The sequence below is a fragment of the Pezoporus occidentalis genome, unplaced genomic scaffold, assembly GCF_034315485.1.
Source record: "Pezoporus occidentalis ecotype Australia unplaced genomic scaffold, CSIRO_AGI_Poc_V1 ctg13, whole genome shotgun sequence".
Taxonomy (NCBI): domain Eukaryota; kingdom Metazoa; phylum Chordata; class Aves; order Psittaciformes; family Psittacidae; genus Pezoporus; species Pezoporus occidentalis.
This window is the reverse complement of record NW_026913103.1, coordinates 4,992,852-5,015,443: the sequence shown is the minus strand read 5'-3', so window position 1 is coordinate 5,015,443 and position 22,592 is coordinate 4,992,852. Positions and strand designations below refer to the sequence as shown.

Below are 22,592 nucleotides of genomic sequence, written 5' to 3'. Positions count from 1 at the left end.
CATCTCAGAAACGTTAAGAAATTAGAATCCTGGACAGACCCAGGAATTATAACAAGCAGTGTCCCTACAAATTGCTTCATGTGGCTCATGTATAAGGTGTCTTAACCATGTACATACATGCCGTTCCAGTGCCAAGTCTTAGAGAACAGTAAATCAACATAAGAAAAAACTATGCATGCATTAAATGAAGCAAAATAGTCTGAACCAACTACAATACTAGGCTAAGCCATAACTGAAAATCCATTTTATCAGAAGTGAACAAATTTTAACGTCACCCCCAGATTGCATCAGAAAACCATGAATAATATTTATCAAAATGTCATTTTGAAATGCCAGATTTTGTTTACCGGAAGCTTATATTTTACATATGAGTACAACAGATACTCAGACAAAATTTAATAATTAACATGCATGTGCAAAAGGTTGAAGAGCTGAGAAATACAGGACACATCACAAGCTCCAAATTCAACTTGATAGAGATTATGACTGAGTTTCATAATTAGTCTGCCCTGCGTGACACCATCCCCACACAAAGAGCCCAGTATAAATAACAGAATCTGTAATGGCAGCGCCAGAGAGTCAATCTGCTCAGAGCTAATTTAATCATGGTTTTATTTTCAGTTACCCATTCAATAATCCACTACAGATTTAGGAACAATATATTAGGTTAGTTAAAACTATTTTCCCCATGTTGTTCCTGATCACCATACCTTAAAACAATTTTATAAATGCAATCAATGTAAAATAACACATCTTCCTGCTGCTTGTAAATTCATATAGAAAAAAAACCTCAACACCTTAGAACTCATTTTCCATGCTACCAGCTTTACTTTGTCTTGTGTCTAATTGTCTAATCTTACTTATCTTGATATATACCTAAAATTTTACTCATGGTCTGCATCCCACATTTCCTGCATATAGTCCTTTCTGAGAAGACATAACCAGAATTTACTTTTAAACCCACTGCTGCATAATAAGCCAATCGTATCCTGGGCTGCATCAAAAGGAGCATGACCAGCAGGTCGAAGGAGGTGATCCTGCCCCTCTGCTCTGCTCTCGTGAGAACTCACTTGAAGTACTGTGTGCAGTTCTGGTGTCCTCAACATAAAAAGGACACGGAACTGTTGGAACAAGTCCAGAGAAGGGCCACAAGGATGATCAGGGGACTAGAGCACCTCCCGTATGAAGACAGGCTGAGGAAGTTGGGGCTGTTCAGCCTGGAGAAGAGAAGGCTGCGTGGAGACCTCATAGCAGCCTTCCAGTATCTGAAGGGGGCCTATAGGGATGCTGGAGAGGGACTCTTCATTAGAGACTGTAGCAACAGAACAAGGGGTAACGGGTTAAAACTTAAACAGGGGAAGTTTAGGCTGGATATAAGAAGGAATTCTTTCCTGTGAGGGTGGTGAGGCACTGGAGTGGGCTGCCCAGGGAGGCTGTGAATGCTCCATCCCTGGCAGTGTTCAAGGCCAGGTTGGACGAGGCCTTGGGTGATATGATTTAGTGTAAGGTGAAGGATCTTAAGGTCCTTTCCAACCCTAACGATTCTATGATTCTATGAATGTCAGTAAAAATTAGCAAACAGAGAAAAAATCACGCATAACTACAACCAGAAAAATACATACCCACTTCATATACACTGGAATTTTGTGTTATGAACAGTTTTCATTAGTCCTATTTTACTTATTTTTTCCTAACAACTATTGTCTTCTCATTAATAAATCTGTATTTTCCATACCAAGTAGCCCTGAGATTCCCCCTTCTTTTTTTTTTAATTAAAAAAAAACAAACCCAACAGTATTACAGGAGACCTATTCTGTTAATTTTCAAACCTCTACCTCAGAAACAGATTTAGAAGCCTTTAAAAAGTAGTCAATTGAGTCAACTGGCAAAAGATACTGGAATTAAATATCCTTTGCACAGTTCCGCTGTAAAGCTCACCCTCAGTCAATTAGATCATGCTGGTTCTGACATCCTCCAGTAGCAAAGCATTGCTTGGAATTGTTATGACTATTTCCTGCCTTTGAAACTCCATAAATATTCTTAGTTAATTGCCTGTTGTTAATGTAAATGAACTACAATAACAACCCTAAAAGAAAACATATTTAGAAATATTCAGGATGACTAATATCCAATTATTTCAAGCAGTATTCAGCTTACCTGTATTATGCATTAGTGCTTCTTCTGCCTGTCACATGGAGTTGCTGCTTCTGGGTTTTGTTTGCACATTACATTGTAGGCTTACAAAGAAGCAAGTCCCATGGGTGAGACAGGCAAACAGGCAAGTCTAGCATACCCTCAAAATTAAGACTCTCCAGAGCAGACTCTTTTGCACGCTGAAGAAGCCTACAGCACTTAACTACACAAGATGAATCCATGTTGACCAGCTGTTTCAAAGAACCATCTCACAACAAAACTTAATCAAATGCACTAACATTATTAGGGTCAACATTCAGAGATGCAGTAAAGAGCAGTCTTGCTTTATTTTGCTCACTTCAAACCATTTTAGTTAGCACTACAGATCAAGATTTTATCCCTTACAATTACCAAATTAAAAAAATATGTTAAAAAAAGAAAATGAAAGAGTATGAATGCTTGCAGATGCCCCATGCTTTTCTCAATCAACACTGAAAAAAAAATATTCTGAAAAAGACTGTACGTAAGAAGAAAAGAGCACATCTGGTTCAGTCCAAACTACACTGGCAAGGTAAACCTCTTCTTTCAGTTTAATTTGTGGGAAAAGCTCTGCGAAGCCTCCTTAGTCATCCCTGCCTTGCAGCGATGGGAAGAAATGCAAAGAACAGGGAGATCCCTACTACTGCATCTGCTATTACTAAGGGAAAGAAAATGTACATGCTATTTTTCTGTTTACAGATGACAGTCCAGTTTGAAATAGAAGGATGCAACAACAGTGTAGGTTCTCAGGGATAGGACTGCAACATTCATTTTTTAGTCTGTTTCTTCAATGCCTGACTACCCTAATACATACTTGAATCACTTCATCCAAATTAGTATATGGGCTTTGTTTTTCAGAAGATAGCAAATCAAAGTGAGGGAAGTGGGACGAAAAAGAGGATAATGCCTACATATGATCCCACCTCAAAAGTCTACACTAAAAAAGCAGAGAGGAAAAAAGAGGGCAGAAGGAGGCTACAAAATGCTGACACAATGAAGCACTCGTGGCCTGGTAGAAATCCATGAAATTCATAGAGAGCTCTGAATGGACAAAATCTGAAAGAAAATTCCTTAAAGCTAACGCTCATGTATTTTTGACTCACAATGAGCGTGAAAAGCCTGTAAAAAAATATAAACCCCTGCACTTTATAGAAATCTGATGTAGTTTTAAGTTTTCAAATCAATTAACTCAGCATAGCTGAGTAAGATTCCCCAGTCAGTCATTCTAACAACTATTTATATAAATGAAAAACCCTGCTTCTGTTAGAAGTTCCAGTTTATATGTTTCATGCTGTATTTACAGACTGCATATGATCAACAGATCTATAACTTAATCTTTAGATGGATCTTATACAAACTGGAGTTGCTGTGAATTAGTATTTGAAGATCATATTGTCAGTTATGTGAATTTCTACTGCCTACTACATCTGTCCACTTTAAAGTATTTTCTAAACATATTTATATTAGCAGGTGCTCTCCTACTGAATATGTGCCACAGTGTGCCTTAAAATAAGTAAATTCTGAGATTAAATAACAGTAGATCCTAAACGGTCTTATGAAACTTCAGTAATTAAGATCAAAGTTTGTGATCAAGAACACATCCTGTAACTACTCATGTTTCCTTAAAACACTTTATAGCATAAGGAAAACTATTACACGCAAAACCAAAAAAGATTTCTGACACTAGGAATATCTGGAGAAACAAATGTACTTAGCCTTACCTTTGGGCTGCTGTTTTTACTACCGCTGTCTGTGCATGTGCATGGTGAAAACGTCTACCATGTACCACAGTTACAGGACAAGACACGTTCTGAGCATTTTCACTGCAAACATACAGAAAAATGGTTTAAGAAAAAGACAAAAGAAATCTGATGCATTTGTACATGGTCTTAACTAAAAGTTTTGGTGTTTTACTTTTATAACAGCAGCCATACAAACCCAAATATCAACAAAGTATTTCTGAATCAGTAATTCAACTTGTTATGGTCTTTTGATAGGCATAAAAGCATTCAATCCTAGGCTAAAATAGACAAATAAGAATATACACAATTCAATTATGATCCCCCCCCAAAGAAAAGATAAAGATTTTTTTTAATTTTATCACCATCTAATACACTGTGAACCAGTTCTCCTTTTCCTCCTGTCACTTCAAAAAGACACTGCCTTTTTAAATTATTACTTATATAGGATTAATAAAATGATATATAATGCATATTTTATATATTATGTAAAATATATATTGTATCTTATATGTAATTTTATTCATACTTTATGGGTAATTAAATTACAATTTATACTTCCAAATTTCATTTTATTAAGACATGGTATTAACTTCATTAATACGACAAAGGGCATAGGTGAAGAGATTGCACATTCTGGAATTTCCCTCTTCTAGCTACTCAAACTGGAGAGAAACCACAGCAAATTTATGATTGTAAGATGGCTCATAACGGAAACACATCTCAAAAAGAAAAAAAAAAGTTACGGATTCTTGGGTCCTCAAATATCTGAGGAGGACTATGCAGAGAGATAGCATATTCACCAGTCTTTTTTATAATTTCTTTGGTTTCTTCATTTCTTGCCTTTTGACACTTTAATCTCATTACTATGTAAAACAAGTAATTCTGGAGAGAAGATTACTTACCATTATCCTCTCTAATAAAACCTGATATAAAGATATGGTAGACCAATAATACGGTACTCCTTGGAAGATTATTAGACCCTAAAAATGATCCCCCACACTTCTGTGACCAGACATACAATACCACATTTGAAATGTTCAGAAAGCAGGCAACTTTTTACGGAGAGCATCTTGACAATGTTTCAAATTATGGAAATACAGTGTTTAAATTTTGCTTGTAAAATTGCTTGGAAATTATAGTTGCACTAAATAAAATTATGTGAAAAAGCATTCTTAATAGTATTTTTCAGAAATATTATTCCACAGAAGTTTTGCTTTTATTCTGTCATGAACAATGAAAAAAAAGAAGTACCAAAATTCTCCCGAAAGATGTCAACCAATTCTTAATCCTTCCTTTACATTCCCCCAAAAGATAAAAGTGAGCAAACTGCTAGCCTGCCAGTTAATTTTTTTTCTTTTTGACTTTAGCACTACAAACCCTTTTGGAAGCCTTATATTGAGTATCATAAGTCAATATTAGAGCTTTCAGAGTATTTCTGACTGGTCATAAGATGACTGTTATGATCTGACATAGCTTAACCATGAACATAATAGAACAAGATTATCAAAACCAACCAAATGGTAAAACTCTATCCTAGAATACAAAGTTTAGAAACATCATATATGTTCTAACAGTTTGATTTCCTCAAAACTAAACCAATAGCATCCAGTTCTCACACCAACCTCTTGAAAGTAAACACACTCATCCTACACTACTTCTAAGTCAAGACTATGCAACTGCAGCTGGTCAGTCATCATCTAGACTATCTGCAGTCAACTTTCTGTTTAGTGCTGTCACCTGAGAAATAAAAAGCTGACAGCTATTTGTCCTAAATACTTCAGGGTATCCTCTCTGGCTTCCAATTTAATGTCTTTGAAAGAGACTTTTTCTTAGAAAAGAAAACACAAGCAGAGTGCAGGAATGCCTTCTCAACTGCTGAAGACTTGAGTTTAAATAAGCAACTAAGTCTATAAACACACCTATCTCACGTTTTATCATTTTACGTGTTGAATCTGAGCTTTGTCAAGTTACCATGATTGGGAAACTCTAAGTCTTGTGCCCCTGAACACAAAAAAATGTTAGACAGTGCTCTGCTTTCTGCCTCATGCTCAAGTAGTTAGAAATTCCAGTAGGTACTGGAATAGAATATCGTAGCCTGGTGGGTGACCACATTTGAGTCAAAGCTGACCGTTCTAGATGGCACAATTAAATGGTTCACATGGCGTCAGATACACTTCCAAGTAGGACAACCGTAAAATACAATCTGCTCTATAATCCTGTTCTTTGAATACAACATACCCAGTACAGACAGAACCAACAGAAAATTGAATCAAGTCCTAGAAAGTTGCAAAATGGGCACATCCAAACTGAAATCTGGGTTTGCAAGTTTCAGCACAGTTTCAAGAAAATTGACATAAAACACCAAAACCAGGGTGATATAATGGTCAGAAAATTCCTTGAAAGAACAAGTGTTTGAGAAGTCTCAAAGACCTCACAATATATTAACAATATACCTCTCTCCTTGACATGACCTCAGAAACCACAGCATCATTTAAAGTCTAGGCTCCAAGGATAAAAAGGTTACACCATCACATTCTATCAGCTGATCCTAGGAACTTCCTAACACCAGATTCAAAAGGCAAAGCATAGAGTAACCTTACGCTGGTATTTTCAGGAACATAAAACACAACTACAGACTACATTAATTCTGCCATTCCTTACGTAATTTTTTTCACAAAATATTACAAAACAAAAAATCTATAAGGGAGTTAATAATGTGAGAAATTTTGATACAAGTTATTGAAAACCAGAAAGAAAAAAGCAATTTAAAGAACAACTGATTAAAACAAAACCCAACAACAAAACTATTACAGTTAAGTTAGTTTCATACTGGATTTGCTTAACCAGATAAGGGATGACAATTTTTGGCCTGGTTTAAATTTTTTTACATTCAAGTGTATACGTACAGGGAAAATTTCTTCTCACTGTCCTTGCATATCGCTTCTTCCTATCACTCATTTCTTGAATTTCAGGGAATACTGTACCACAGTACAGTAGCAGTACAGTAGCAACAACTAAAAACATAGGTGTTACCAGCTTTGTTCCCAGGCTGAAAGTCAAAAACACAGCACTGCACCAGCTACTAAGACTGAGAAAAATGACAGCTACTGCTGAACCCAGGACATACAGTAATAATAATTCGAGTCAAGCCCCACTGATCTGAAGAGTTTTTAACCCCTATGCCACAGACAAAGTAGAAAGAGACTTCAACTTCATGATAAAAATCACCATGAACAGCTCACGAATCTCAAGTATCCGATCATCTTGTACTTCATCTAGTAACTGATGGACCACCAGTCCAGATAGGAAATTCTGAATTTGTTCCCTGTACCCCCAGATCAAAGATGAGAATAGCAGGAGAGAGGACACATCACACAGTACTTTAAGGATTTATTTTCTCAAGTGATTTAGTGCTAAGACGGTCCCATTAACCTATAACAGGCCCAACTACATCTGTCGTACAAACTTTTCCTTCCAGCAAAGGTAATCAAACTGAGTGCATTTTAGCAATATGAAACACTCCCAGAGGAAGTTACACAAATGTACCACTTTTTATTACATAATAAGTAAAGAGATTAGTCTGTTACAAGCTAGGAACAGTAGTAACAAGCACGTACAGCACTGAATGCTTAAACACTGTTCCTGTCAGCTTTAAAGGCAAGCGGCAATCTCAAGCTATTTTGTAGGAGTACATGTATTTCTGAATCCTTTAAAGGAACACTCCATGACTCCTAAATCAAAGGGTATCTTGCAGTAAGGAAATGCACACCGAGTTAATCTTAGCAATTCACAGTCATGGAAAGAAGAAATTCTTGATGGGGATATTAGAAATATTTTTCTACCTGTTAGCACTGTATACAGCACATGCAGACAACACTGGTAAGGCATTGACAAGTATGCCAGTGACTGCTCTAACTCTATTTTAATAATCTTCTGCTATTTTAGTAATGTGTTATTTAACAGTTTGGAAGAGCAAAAACCTTAACAATCTAGTTTTCTATCTCTGCTCAGAAGCACAGAACAGCATAGCTTATTAAAATGCACAGCACATAATGTAAATATACTACAAGTTCTGTTCATTTAGCATTGATTTGTATCAATGATCAAATAAATAAGCAAACATAAAACTAAAAGCAGTACCTCAGTTTCTTATTATTTCCCATCATGTTGAGGCCGATTGAGTTCCCTTTAAGAAGTCTCAAGCCTCCAGCTTTGCCTCGCCTTGCATACGTTTTTAAGGAATCACCACTGGTGCCGACAGCTCCAGGCCGACAACGAAGTGACTGTAACAAAAGAATTCATGCGTATTAAAATACTTGTGTAAAAGGAAAAGATTACTTACAAAATATTTACATATTACTTTGGCTTCATTTTCAGACTGCTTTTGTACCAAATTTAATGTAAAATATATCCTGTCTACACCCTTACTCACTAGGATTCCTTACTTAACAAAATATGACTATTTTCAAAGTATTATGAAGCACCTTACAGTTGTAAGCTATTTCAGCATACATTAAAATAAAACACAAAAAAGCACATGAGTTTTGCCTATGTATTTTCTCCTTTTATATAGATACACACATACATGTATATATACATATAAAATTAGGAATCCCACAGTAAGCACTCATGGGATGCAATGATTAAAATTTGTGATTAAAACATATAATCCCTTTATGATAAGTGTCTAAACTTATAACTACTTATTCACACTCATATTTTCAGAATACTATTCAAACACAAGATTTATAGGAGTAAGAGGAACGAAAGCATTATGGGTAGGCAGACAGACAGCCTGGGCATATGTTGCTAAATCAACTCAGAAACTTTCATTTTGCAATACCGCACAGATGACTATGCAACATTGTTTAATAACCTAGAAAGCTTTAAAGATACATTTTTACCAGAAGATGAACAAAGTACTTGCCTTTCTTTCGTCACTGGCACTGAAAGGTCCATCACTGTCATCTATGCTGAGCAGATTTGCCTCGCTACACAGGAGTGGGAGAGAAAAGTAAATACTTTGTAATGCAACGGAGCACCAGCAACATATTTGAACACAAAGGGCTTTATTTTTTTCCTTCCCTCTTTAAATTTAAATGCATCACATACACATCATATATATATATGCCTGTAACACCAGGAACATATAAGCAGGCAACACAGTGACCCAGAATATGATGCAGACTTTACCTTAAGTGTACATCAAATTATTTCACAAAAAGCAAAACTGAAAGGATGTTATTATTTCAAAATAGAGAATACTGTTGAATCTTCAATATTGTTATGGCAATGTCATTGACATCATGAAAGATTCTATACAACCCCATGTATAAACTGAGTCACATACTAAATTAAACTATACAATACAGTCTAAGTTTGTGCATATCAAGTGCGCATATCAAACATGTGGTTTAAAACTGCAAATTTCATAGTGTTTTAGGAGAAGAACTTATGTATAACTAAATTTTATCCCATAGCAATTACTGCAAAAATATGTCTTCCTAAAAATAGCGTATTCAGTTTGGCTCAACTGCTCATTAAAATGTGTATCTTTAGTACTTCTGTGTCTATAATCTTCAACTATTATAATGGGGAGGAAGCTACAAAAAAAAAGAAACCCACCCCATGATAACTGTGAAAACATACTCTTTTCAGTAATGGGCCATTATCCCCAAATAATCTCCAGTATCTAAATTAAAACCCTAAGAATACATTTTATAATGACAGCAGCTACATTAGGCTAATGCATTCTTGCTCCCAGAAGCAACCTGCAGATAATCCCTTCTCATCAGTCCTGATAAGGTTAGTCCTCTCTTGGCTGCAACAAAATAATACAACTTTTGGCCAACTTGTAATTGCATAGGTTTGGGGGCTTTAATTCAGGTCATTTAGACAGAAACTAGTTATACAAGCAGTTATGCCAGGATTTCCAAGGGAACAGCTACACAAGAGAAAAAAACATTGAGGTGATGGTGGAAATGTTTCTTAGCTACACATGCAACAAGTTGATTGCAATACACATAGTGATTTTACGTCTTAATATATTAAGTAACCATTCATGACACACACCCACCCCAATTTCCTAAAAACATCTTCCAGGCACAAGATTTCCCTTAACACAACAATAATTCCTCCACCTGATGCAATACAAATATCCCTACATAAAAAATAAAAAAAAAAAAAAAGAAAGAAAAAATAAAAACAAAAAAAAAGGAAAAAACAAATGTTCGTGGCTCATAGGGTAAGAACTGCAGACCCTGAAAATTCAGGAGATAAGATTGTGTGCACAGTCAGCCTTGATACTGGAAGAATGATGTAAATGTCAAGAGGTAGCCAGTGGCACTGTCGTATTTTCTTTGCATTTACAGAGATATGTGATGGTAAAACAAACATGTAGTGGATCATCACTAATTTCCAATATAAAGTGCCAAAAAGACAAAATAGTTGTACTTCTATACAAACTATATACATGGATATTAAAATTTTAAAATACTCTTAATTTTTCAACCTCTCTTTCAGGATAGATTATCTTTTCCAGGGAGGCTCACTGATTTTTCTTAACCCTTCATCTGAAGACACTGAGTTTTAACAATTTCAGAAATTTTCCACATCGTACAGAAATAAACAAAACCCTGCAGCACAGACCTGAACAGCAATCTTACTGCACCTGCAGCTCTGGCATTTACTTACTGTGTTGACCTAGCCAGACCATTTAATCTCTAGATATGTTTTCCTTCTTCAGCTCCAGCTTGTATAAAAATCATGATGATTTTCAAAATGCCCTTGTACAGTGGCTATACTTTTAGGGCTTCCAGATGCCACAATATTGCAGCCATTTTAAAAAAGGGTGTTTGAATGGGTGAGAGAAAAGAGAAAGTAACAAACTGCAAATGAACATAACACTAAAAAAAATCCTTTAATCAAACTCAACCAGAGTAACACTTATGATACAATTAAGATGACATGACCAGAAAAATATTTGGGAATTGGATGTTTTTAAAGAACCAGTATTTTTCATTTTAAGGAATGCAAAGTATAAGTACCAGTACCAGAAAGCCTGTTTTTTTAGAGAGCTGAATACACAGCAACTGAGTAATGTCTATTTGCTCATGTATCACATGCCTACAGTTGCCTGCTTAAAAGATGCAATTTACACAGACAGGGGAAAAAAACCACTATCCCACACTCCCACATAACCAGACAATAACATGTTAACACTACAGAAATGAAATCTCAATGACCTTGCTGGGAGAACTCCATGCCTCCATACTTTGTCACTCTCAACCAGGGAGCCAGGTAGAGAGATTTTCACATTAGAATGACAATTTCTAACTTTCAAACACTTTAATTAAAATTTTGTAACAAATGAAAAGTTAAAGCCTTTACTAAAATTAAAAGAAAAAAAAAAAAAAGAGATAAAAAAAATTAGGCAAACAGAGTTCTTTCCAAAGGAGAGTTTTTAACTGTGCATTCAAATTTAGGCATTGAAAAAGGAAAAAGAAAAAAAAAATAATAATCCTGATTAGTATCTCTAATCACTTACCATTTATTTAATGTTTTAAAAATTAAAAACTGTGCAATAGCCAGACGCTTCAATTTAATAGACCATGGGTTTACTACTATCTACAGGCAACCCAGATTTTAAACCTCTCTCGATCACTGAAGTTACACTCCATTGAGCTCCAACCATATTTCAAACAACCGATTCACTCACATTTCAAACATAATTAGAATTTTTCTGAAAACTCTTACACATAAAAACAAGAGGCTAACATATTTCTCCTCTAAGTGCACTGTGTACACTCTTGACTTTAAATTACATGGTGGTAGGCAGCCCTTTAAAAGTAGTGCTGGTATCAGAGACACAAGAGAAGTAGTGGTATTATTCAAGTCATGTACAATGCCATGCTGTTACAAATAACCTTAACTGAAACTGCTAAAAATCAAGAACTCAGGATTTGAACAAAAAGGTTTTATCAATTTAAAAGCTGCAGTGCTTTTCTAACAGGTCCATAAAGAAGCAAAAAACATCTATAGAAATATAGGATTTTTAAAAAAAGGAATAAAAAGGAAGAAATTACTGGAAAAAAAAGATATACAGAAATTAAAAAAATAAAGAAAAATCACAGTTTTTACAGTCAGGAATACAAGGAAAACAGCACATTATCCCCTAATTAAAAGGTAATTAAAAAAAAAATCCAAAAAAAACCCCCACCAAAAACCAAACAAACCTTTTGAAGGAAAAATCTTGTTAAGAAAGAACATCACAGTACAAATATTTATTTACTACCCATTTATTTGTACTCACTTCCTGATAAAGCTATTAGTGAACAAATCTCAGGGGAAGGCCTAAGCCTGGATTCCTAAAAAAAACAGTACAACAACCAGCACACTGGGCCCATCAGTTTACAAAACCACTGTGTGACACATAGAAGTGTATTTCAGAGACATTTACCCAGATCTTAAAAATGAAGGAAATATAAATTCTTATATTATTTTGGCCATGTTTGCATAAATCTGTCATCCTTTCATGTCTTCTACTACATAAGATAAACTTCATCTCCATCATTTATTCTGTGATGGTTTATAAAAGTTTCAGTGTGTTCCATTGACCAACTGGGTTTTTCACTATTGCTCTACATAAAAGCTCCTCTCCCGTGGGATCTCCAAGTACAAAGCAAGAAAAGTCTTAAGACACTTGCTATCATGTTGACTGCACTCCTAAATAGATCAAATTTTGTAAATCATCAAAAATGTTACTTTTTCAAGTGGACTAAAGATTATCTGCAGGTATTTACTTTAGGATAAGATACTAGTCCATTACCATTTTAAATGTCCGTAACTCTAACCATGTCAAGTATCAACTATAGCAGCATTTTAAAATGCATATATTGTGTTGGGTGATCCTTAATTTTTCCAATCATCTCCAGTTTACAAATGTTCTTTACTCTTTTTATGTTCATTACTGGAAACCTTACCATTACAACACAGCTCACCTGATTCCCCAAATAAGTTACCTATTCTGAAAATTGCTTTGGCAGAAGGTTATTGGCCACATATTTTGTGTTCATCTCACTTAGGAAAGATAATCCAAGCAGACATCCAGTATTGACCAACAATATTATCAAAGGGCTCATGGAGTAACACATGAATACAGCTAACTCTTTTAAGTGCTGGAACATTAATGTTATTCTTGGACCAGCTCAAAACAAACTTACTGTGTGTCTGCCATTAAGAGGGCAAAATGCAGTGATAAGGTCGGACACTAAAATGCTAGTGCCTCAACAACAACTAGGTGCACCCAGATACTTGCTTCAGATTTACAGCATCCTCCACACAGAAATGCAGTCAGTTACAAGCACTGCAGCACTCCATAGGGAATGACAGTTTTTTAAAAATTGCCAGAATATATCATTATAGGATACTCAAAATACTGTGGGGATGCAAAACTTTATGCTGGAACAATTCTATGAAGTAAAGCTGCTTATCTTTGAAACATTCTGCTAAGGATAAAGGGAATTTAGAAAGAAAAGGACAATTTTACTCTAAGCTTACAAAGCCATTAAGAGAAAAAAGAAAAAAAAAATAGGAAAAGGTGTATATAAATACATGGGTAGATATAAATACATGGGTAGCTTAAAACATATATAGATGTTTGAAGGGAGTGAGAAGTTGCCTTAAATGGTAGCAAACGAGGCAGGTTTTCCAGTTTAAATCCATTTTAAATTACTCTTATCTATATTTCCAGACAAAATTCTGCATAATTCACAGGTATAAAACCAAATTCATGATGTGAGGAGGCAACAAAATTTCAATACTTACTATAGGAAAAATGTTTATTGTACAGAATATTTGAAAAGAATGAAAAATCACCCAGAAATACATTCCATAATCAGTTTTTCAAACTTTTTTTTTTTTTTGTAACAACACTACACTACATATATATCATTCTGTGATCTTAAGTCAACATCAGCTGGAGATGGAAAACAGCAGTAAATTACTAGCAGAGAAAAGCTGCTATGCTCACAAATGTGAGTTACTTTTATTTCTTAAGTAAAATGCAAATGTTGTGTTGTATGTACTGCCACCACACTTAAAACATATTACTGTGCACCAAAAATGGATATAAAATTTCTAAAAATAAAGTTTAATTTTATAAAACTAAAATGCCCTTAGAGAACCTTTTAAAAAGTGCTTTAACTTCTGATACAGTTCTGTTTTGACAGAAGTTCTTAATGCTTACCTCACACTTCAGTGAACTCCTGAACTCATTTTTTAATGACTAAAATATCACATTTCCTAATGTTTTAATAAGATTAAAGCATAGCCTGCTGCTGCAGCCTAAGTGGTTATATGTCTACTTTCCCATCTCCCTTCCAACGCACAGTATTTGGCAGAAAATTACAAGATGCAAATTCATGTAATTATTTTGATTCTTTACACAGGATTCCATTTCTCCTTACTAGAAAACCACAGCATCCTTTCTAAACTTTCAGGTCCTATCATCCAAATATGTAAAAACAACAAATAAATGCAACACACATTCTTCATGCATGAAACTTGTTCTTCTAACTGGTCATTAGTCTTGTTCGAAATAAATACATTAGTAATAATAAAATATCACAAGGACAAAGTATGTATTCAAACTACACATGATAGGGTTTAAGTTTTAGTCAAAATCCAAACATATTCAGTAAAGAAAAAAATGACCAGGGAACAAAACCAGCCTTAATTCTACCCAGTGAGATAAGCACAAGAGAGAAATACCTAGTCTTTTAAGCTGAATTTAACTTGTGTAGGCCTACAGGTACTGAAGTACCTTAACCATAACTGTGAGGTACTGAGTAGCAGTACCATTAGAGGAAAAGTTGAATCTGACACCTTACTTTTTCATTTCCTTACTTCATATGTTGACATATTTCTTGCCTGTGTTCCTTAGACTCACACAGTAGCTCCAAAGACAATTGCAACACTTCTGAAATGTACTATTGTAAGCCCCATGTTGACAATTAAATTTACATTAAAATGCAATTTAAAGTAATATTTAAAATAATTTAAAATAATCACTTCTTTGAAACCATTTTTCTTTATCACTGAAATTTTAAGATACTATAGATTATTTATTAATAAGTTACAAAAATTATTTCTTTATAAATACACACTTATACTTTCAATAGCCTAGATAAAAGCATCCTTACTCTTTCTCTGCATCTCCTTCACTTTCTTCTTCATGATCAAAGCTCCAATTATTTTTAAAACCTCCATCTCTCTTGGATTGTGATCTATCCAAAGCTGAAATGAGAACAAGTTAAGATAAGTCTAGATTTCAAGCTGAGTTATTAATCAACACAAACTAGAGGAGTAAACCAGATGCATTTTCCCCAAGTATTTATTTTGTTGATGCTAATGTTTAACCATCATTTAACAAAGTAACTTGTTTTCCTAAATAAATACAGGTATCTGTCAACATCTTGATTACTAATGCAACAAGTTGGAAAGCTATTAAAAATTACGATGCAAAGTAGTTTTACAAGAATTTCAACTGCTTTGCTGACACCTGGAAGTTTGAGTTCCTTCTCTGATGTGAACTATACGTCACATACAGAAAAGGTCCTAAAATTTATTATTTGTCTAATACCCAAATACACGCTTAATTTTTCCATATAAAAACAACTGTTCTGAGCTGCCCCAAGTACAATTTCAACATAATATGCTTTTTTTTAATTCAACATCTGACACTAACTGAAATTTCAGCATTGGCATCGATAAAGTAGAAACTACAGTCACATCACATCAAATTTATCTACAGCAATATCCAACAGTATGGAGATTTTCATATAATATGACAGCATGGGGGTATTCTTAAGTGAAGGAGGTCCAGAGCACGGAGACAGCACTCATTAAAACAAGGCGCTGTTCACTCCAGATCTTAATTACTGCAACTAAGAGCTGTCTCACACAAATTCTACATGACAAACTATGCAGCAGCTTTGATTTTGTGTAATTTAAATGTCTTTTCTTACTATGTTTTTCTTCACAAAGTTAGAAACGCATTTAGAAATAATGAATGCAACTTTATGTTTTGATAGAAAAGAAAAAAAAAAAATCACAACTAACAGATGTCTAGGGTAAAGTACAGACAAGGCACACAGAACTATTTATTGCATATTCAACCTCTGTATCAAGGACTTCCCGAGCCATGGGTAATATTTTTGTGTTTAACAGCCTTTGCTAGCTCTTTTTGCCTCCCCACTTTTTTTAATCAAGCCTACTTTAGAGAATCAACATCTTGCAGCAGATAGTACCTCAGCTCCATTATACATTATATGAGTAAGTATTTCCTTCTGTTTGACCTGATTCAATCTGGCATTTTTTGCTCCTACTTAGTGCTTTACTCCTCCAGTTTTTTTACTTTGGAAGAGAGTAATAAGTAATCCTTCCCTATTCACTCATGACTGCCTAGATCTCCGATGTGTTCTTTCATGGTCATCCTTTTCCCAGGCAGAAAAAGAATCTTCCTACCACAGGAAAGCTGTTTCATGCCTTTAAATCACTCTCAATGCTTCTCTCTGAAGCTCTTCTAGTCTACTGTACCTCTTTGAAATGAGGATACCAACACTGTAAGAAATACTCAAGATGTATATGTGCCATGATTTTCTACAGAAGCAGCGGCATGTTGTTTCTGTTTTATTCTTTATTCCTTTTCTAGTAACACTTGACACTGAATTTGCTGTTGTCAGTGGTACGGAGAACTGCACTGATCTTTATATACCAGATAATATCATCTTCCACTCATGACTGGCACAAACCAGTTCAAAGCCAATTGTTTTCTACAAAAATTCTCTTTCCTACTTCTCATTCACTTGGACTAATTGGCGTTCACCTACAGTGGATTTCATATATAATTTTTAACCCACACAACCCAAAACCTGAGCATCTGCAATTTTCGTTAAATACCTAGCCATTATACTAATGCAAGTAAAGTCTGCAACATCTACAAACTTTATCACCTTGGTATCAAACCCTTTTCCTTCTATCTGTACACCAATGTTAACACAGAACCTTGTGGAATTCAATCGGTTGGTTACACCTTCTATTAACAAAACAAACCATTTTTGCCTTCTCTTTCCATCCGTTACCAGTTGTTCCTCAGAAAACTTTCAATTTTATCCAGAGGTGACTAGCTTCTCCAAAAGCCTTTGGTAAAGGCCTTTACAAAGGGAACAATGAAATTAATTCTGATCTTCATTATCATTTCTATGATTTTGGGTTGTGTGGTCACAAAGCTCACTCATGTAAAGTTCCTCAAATACCTCCACTGCATTTTAAAAGAGCTGGTATCATACTAGCTACTTTCTTTACCTGTAGCAGAAAGATGATTCTAACCAGCAAGTAACATGCTACAGCCATTAGCTCCTTCATCCCCGAGTTCCTCTTGCAGCACTTGGATGAACGTCACTTGATCCTGCTGCCTTGTACATTGTTTGCTCGATGTACTACAGTTTTTCCACTGATGTTTCATTTTGAGGCATAAACTATCACATTCCTTCTTTAGAAATATTCTGGCATGAAGACATCTGTACATATTGTTAAAGTGAGTGTAAGCAATTCTGTTTTCAGCTATAACCTTATATTCTCCAAAGACACCTTTTACGTCTGGGTTGTCTACTGAGCCTACAGATACCCCAGAAACTTTTCTGCTGATTTTGAAAAATACTTAACAATAGTTTTTTATGGCTGCTGGGAATTATTCCACACACACACCCTTTTTTTTTTTCCTGCCTCATTATGATTATAGGTTAACTACACAACCTTTTTCATTATTCTGTATTTTCATCATTCAGACAAATGACGAAAATACAGAATACAGCTTCAGGAAGGATGATGTTTTAATTCAGAGATTTCACCTTGCTCTGCTATTTAGCCATGCCAACATCTGGGAGGCCTTTTAAAGTCTATTTAAATAAGCAGCATGCATATACAGTAAGACTCCAATATGGTGTCTTTAACTAACTCCCAAGCAGTCTGCAAATATTTTACACCCCAGCTCCATCTTTTAGCTCCTTTTCAAAAAGTCCTTTTTTGAATAAAGCTTTTCTGTGTTGAACGGTTTGTCCACCAATAGAGACCAGCTCAGTTGCCATGGAAGAGGAGTCTCAGAATCCCAGCTCTGCTCACTCAGCTCTGGATCAATTTTCTTTCTCGCATTCATGGTTCTACCAAAAAAATTGCAAATCTAGAACTATACCATCATGTTAGCAGGACTGCTCACCTGAGTTACTTGATCTGAATGGTCACGTGGGATCTGATTCTATACAGATTTCTTTTTTTAACAAGGAAAGCAAGTATCTGTCACATAGGCAAAGTTCCTCACTATTTTGTAGCAGCACATTTGGAATCCTTGTGTTTTAGCTTTTACTATGTATACTATCACAGCCATTGTAATCAGCAAGACACATTCACATCCAGAAGGTGAAGATATTCAAATAAGCAGAACTGGCCCAAAATAGCAGCCAACAACCAGTCTAAGTCCCCTTCCTGAGAAGGGCACCCCAAGAAAGGCAGCATGCTGGAGCAGGTTTCACTAACAATGACAAATCATTTTTCTTCCCATTACAAGCTCCCTTTGGTGAGTTTATACCAAGGCAAACAAGCAATTCTGAGCCCAAGAAACTAGATGGAATTTTAAATAAACAACTTAAACAGGTATACATCTAAGATATTTCACTGCTTTTTTAAACAACTGTGATAAGTTGTATGTAATTTTCTAAAAGCCAATGAAATCAAATCCTGAATAATGTGTATTTTACTTTTTATGAGAACTTTTATAACATTATTAACCACATCCTGAAGGCAGCATTTTAAAAATCCTCATACAGTCTTTTTGAATAAAACACAAATAACAAATTTTGGATTACAAAAAAGTACGCAGGAAGCAGATTAACACCTTTATGTTACTGTGTGTGGACACTTTTTTAAACTTCTTTCACAGTAGCTTCTGTCATTCAATAGTATCATTAAGCAATTCCCAAATGGGAGGAAAAAAGGTCACAGTGAATCTCCACTGAAGAAGAAAAGTTGTGCATTTACAAAAGAAAAAAACAAAACAAAAAGAAAACCACAAAAAACACAAAAAACCCAACCAAAAAAGCCCCCACTAAACAAAAAAAATAAATCAAAACACCACCACTGAAGTGACTGAAGTGAGGAGTGACATACAAAGTATTTAGTAAACTGCTGTGTCCAACATAAGATACCATCTTAGAACATATTTTTGTGTGTCTTTTACCTCATGCTCTAAGGCAAACCATTCCATATGAATCTATACTACAGATGAATAGAAAAACATACCTATTCCTTTATTGATTTGGATGTGATGCTGTACTGGGTTTGCATGTCAAAGTTTTGGTAGTGGTGGTTAAGGAGGAGTGCGGCAGCGGTGGCTTCTCTGAGAAGATGCCAGAAGCTGACCCCCCATCAGTGCTGGACAGAGCCAATTCCAGTCAGCTCCAAAATGGGCTCACTGCTGGCCAAGGCTGAGCTCACCAGCAACACTGGTAGCACCACCGGGAAAACGTATTTAAGGGAGAAAAAACTGCTGTGAAACAGCAGTCAGGAGACAGAAGTGAGAATATGTGAGAGAAACAGCTCTGCAGACACCAAGGTCAGTGCAGAAGGGGGGAAGGAGGTGCACCAGAGCAGAGATTCCCCTGCAGCCCATGGTGCAGGCCACGGTGTGGCAGGCTGTCCCCTGCAGCCCATGGAGGTCCATGGCAAAGCAGATATCCACCTGCAACCCATATGGAGGACTCTGTACAGGAGGAGGGGCATACCTAAAGGAAGCTGTGACCCCATGGGAAGCCCACACTGGAGCAGGCTCCAGGCAGAACCTGTGCCCTTGTGAAGAGAGGTGCCCACGCTGCAGCAGGTTTTCTGCAGGACTTCTGATCCTGCAGAGGACCCATGCTGGAGCAGTCTGCTCCTGAAGGGACCCATGCTGAAGCAGGGCAAGAGTGTTGCTTAGACCATGACGATAACTGCTGAGTAATCTCCCTGTCCTTATCTCAAGCAAGGACTTCTGTCTCATTTACTCTCCCCTGTCCAGTTGAGGAGAGTGATAGGATAGCTTGGTGATTACTGGGTGACCAGCCAGGGTCAACCTCACACAGATGCCAGACGCCTTTACTGGCCACACAAAGACCAACTTTTCTAGGATAGCAACTTTTTCAGGTACATCACTGGATTGCCAGAACAACTCCTCACCACCCTCGCAATACAACAGTAGAGATGATAAGGTTTCTATTGCAACACACAGAAGCTTTTACAAGTCTTTCATCTGTTGAGATGACATCTCTTTGTGTGTGTCCAAGAACAATCCTAAACGTGAAACCTAAATCAAATAGAGGTTTGTTACAGGACTAAGGTGTTTTTCCAGAAGCTTACATTCTTTTTCCCAGTTAGATGGCACAGAAATAATACAAGCCTCATCTTAGAAATGCTTAGACCATCACAACTGCAATCAACTTACCAGATACTACAGCATTCACACAAAAAATGCAAATTAATTTAAATGTGCTCAAATAATTGCCTTCATCCAGACTCATATTTAAATAAATTAAAAAGAATGCTTTTAAGTTTTCTAATCTCTTGTTCATTTACAGTCATCACAACAACAGAGACATGGTGGGACAGCTCGTATGACTGGAATATAGTCATGGAGGGCTATGTCCTTTCCAGGAAAGACAGGCCAGCCAGGAGGGGTGGTGGGGTTGCTCTTTATGTGCGGGAGCAACTACAATGCACCGAGTTCTGTCCAGGGACAGATGACGAGCGAGTTGAGAGTCTGTGGGTGAGAATTAAGGGGCAGGCTGGCAGGGGCAATACTGTTGTGGGTGTCTGTTACAGACCACCAGATCAGGGTGAGGAAGTCGACGAGGCCTTCTAAAGGCAGCTGAGAGCGGCCTCACCGTCACAGGCCGTGGTCGTCGTGGGGGATTTTAACTTCCCTGATGTTTGCTGGAAGGACCACTCGGCAACCCAGCTGCAGTCCAGGAGGTTCCTCCAGTGTATGGATGATAACTTCCTCCTGCAAATGGTGGATGAGCCGACCAGGAGAGGAGCGCTGCTGGATCTCATCCTCACTAACAAGGAGGGTCTGGTTGAAGCAGTAAGGGTTGAGGGCTGCCTTGGTTGCAGCGACCACGAGATGGTGGAGTTCAGGATCTTGTGTGGTAGGACTAGGAGAATACCAAGTAGAATTGCAACCCTGGACTTTAGCAGGGCAAACTTTGGCCTTTTCAAGCAATTGCTAGGGGAAATCCCATGGGCAAGGCTGCTTGAAGGTAAAGGGGCCCAAGATAGTTGGTTGACATTCAAGGACTGCTTTTTCCGTGCTCAAGATCGTAGGAAGTCAAGGAAGAGGGCCAAGAGACCTGTGTGGCTAAATAGGGAATTGCTGGGTATGCTCAAGTGGAAGAGGAGAGTTTACAGGTCGTGGAAGGAGGGGCTGGCCACTTGGGAGGAATATAAGGCTGCTGCTAGAGGATGCAGGAAGACAGCTAGGAGGACTAAGGCACCCTTAGAATTAAACCTGGCGAGAAGGGTCAAGGCCAGCAAAAAGAGCTTTTTCAAATACATGGCAGACAAAACTAACACCAGAGGCAATGTAGGCCCACTGATGAACGGGATGACAGAAGATACAGAGATGGCAGAGTTACTGAATGCCTTCTTTGTCTCTGTCTACTCTGCTGCAGGCAGTCCTGAAGAGCCCTGTACCCCTGAGACCTCAGATGAAGTCAGGTCAATGGAGCGGTCTGCCTTAGTCGATGAGGAATGGGTTAGAGATCAGTTGAGCAATCTGGACATCCATAAATCCATGGGTCCAGATGGGATGCACCCGCGGCTGCTGAGGGAACTGGCGGAAGTCATTGCTAGACCGCTCTCCATCATCTTTACCAAGTCTTGGGAAACGGGAGAGGTGCCTGAGGACTGGAGGAAAGCAAATGTCACCCCAGTCTTCAAAAAGGGCAAGAAGGAGGACCCGGGTAACTATAGACCGGTCAGCCTCACCTCCATCCCTGGGAAAGTGATGGAACACCTTATCCTTGGTGCCATCTTAAGGCATATCAAGGATAAGAGGGTTATGAGGGGCAGCCAACATGGCTTCACCAGGGGGAAACCATGTTTGACCAATCTCTTAGCCTTTTATGAGGAAATAACACGGTAGATGGATGATGGCAGAGCGGTGGATGTGGTCTACCTTGACTTCAGCAAAGCATTTGACACAGTCTCCCACAGCATCCTCACAGCTAAATTGAGGAAGTGTGGTCTGGATGATCAGGTAGTGAGGTGGACTGCGAACTGGCTGAAGGAGAGAAGCCAGAGAGTTGTAGTCTATGGGGCAGAGTCTAGTTGGAGGCCTGTAACTAGCGGAGTGCCTCAAGGGTCAGTACTGGGACTGGTATTATTTAATATATTCATCAACGATTTAGATGAGGGAATTGAGTGTACTATCAGCAAGTTTGCTGATGACACTAAGCTGGGAGGAGTGGCTGACACGCCAGAAGGTTGTGCTGCCATTCAGCGAGACCTGGACAGGCTGGAGAGTTGGGCAGGGAGTAACTTGATGAAATATAACAAGGGGAAGTGTAGAGTCCTGCATCTGGGCAGGAACAA

General features: G+C 37.2%; 1 protein-coding gene across 6 annotated transcripts in view; it reads right to left on the bottom strand.

Moving 5' to 3' along the window:
* The window catches only part of SENP6 (SUMO specific peptidase 6), a 79,247-nt gene that overhangs the window by 41,033 nt on the left and 15,622 nt on the right, over positions 1–22,592 (bottom strand). For 4 of the 6 annotated variants that reach the window (XM_062608229.1, XM_062608233.1, XM_062608231.1 and 1 more), the window contains exons 2-4: positions 15,116–15,209; positions 8,055–8,197; positions 3,894–3,995 (exon numbers count right to left, since the gene is read on the bottom strand). In XM_062608229.1, coding sequence (XP_062464213.1) covers positions 3,894–3,995; positions 8,055–8,080 — 128 coding nt within the window. In that variant the 5' untranslated portion in view covers positions 8,081–8,197; positions 15,116–15,209. Of the gene's footprint in view, positions 1–3,893; positions 3,996–8,054; positions 8,198–8,841; positions 8,906–15,115; positions 15,210–22,592 lie in introns of all 6 variants that reach the window. The other 2 variants (XM_062608234.1, XM_062608230.1) reach the window with 2 other exon arrangements.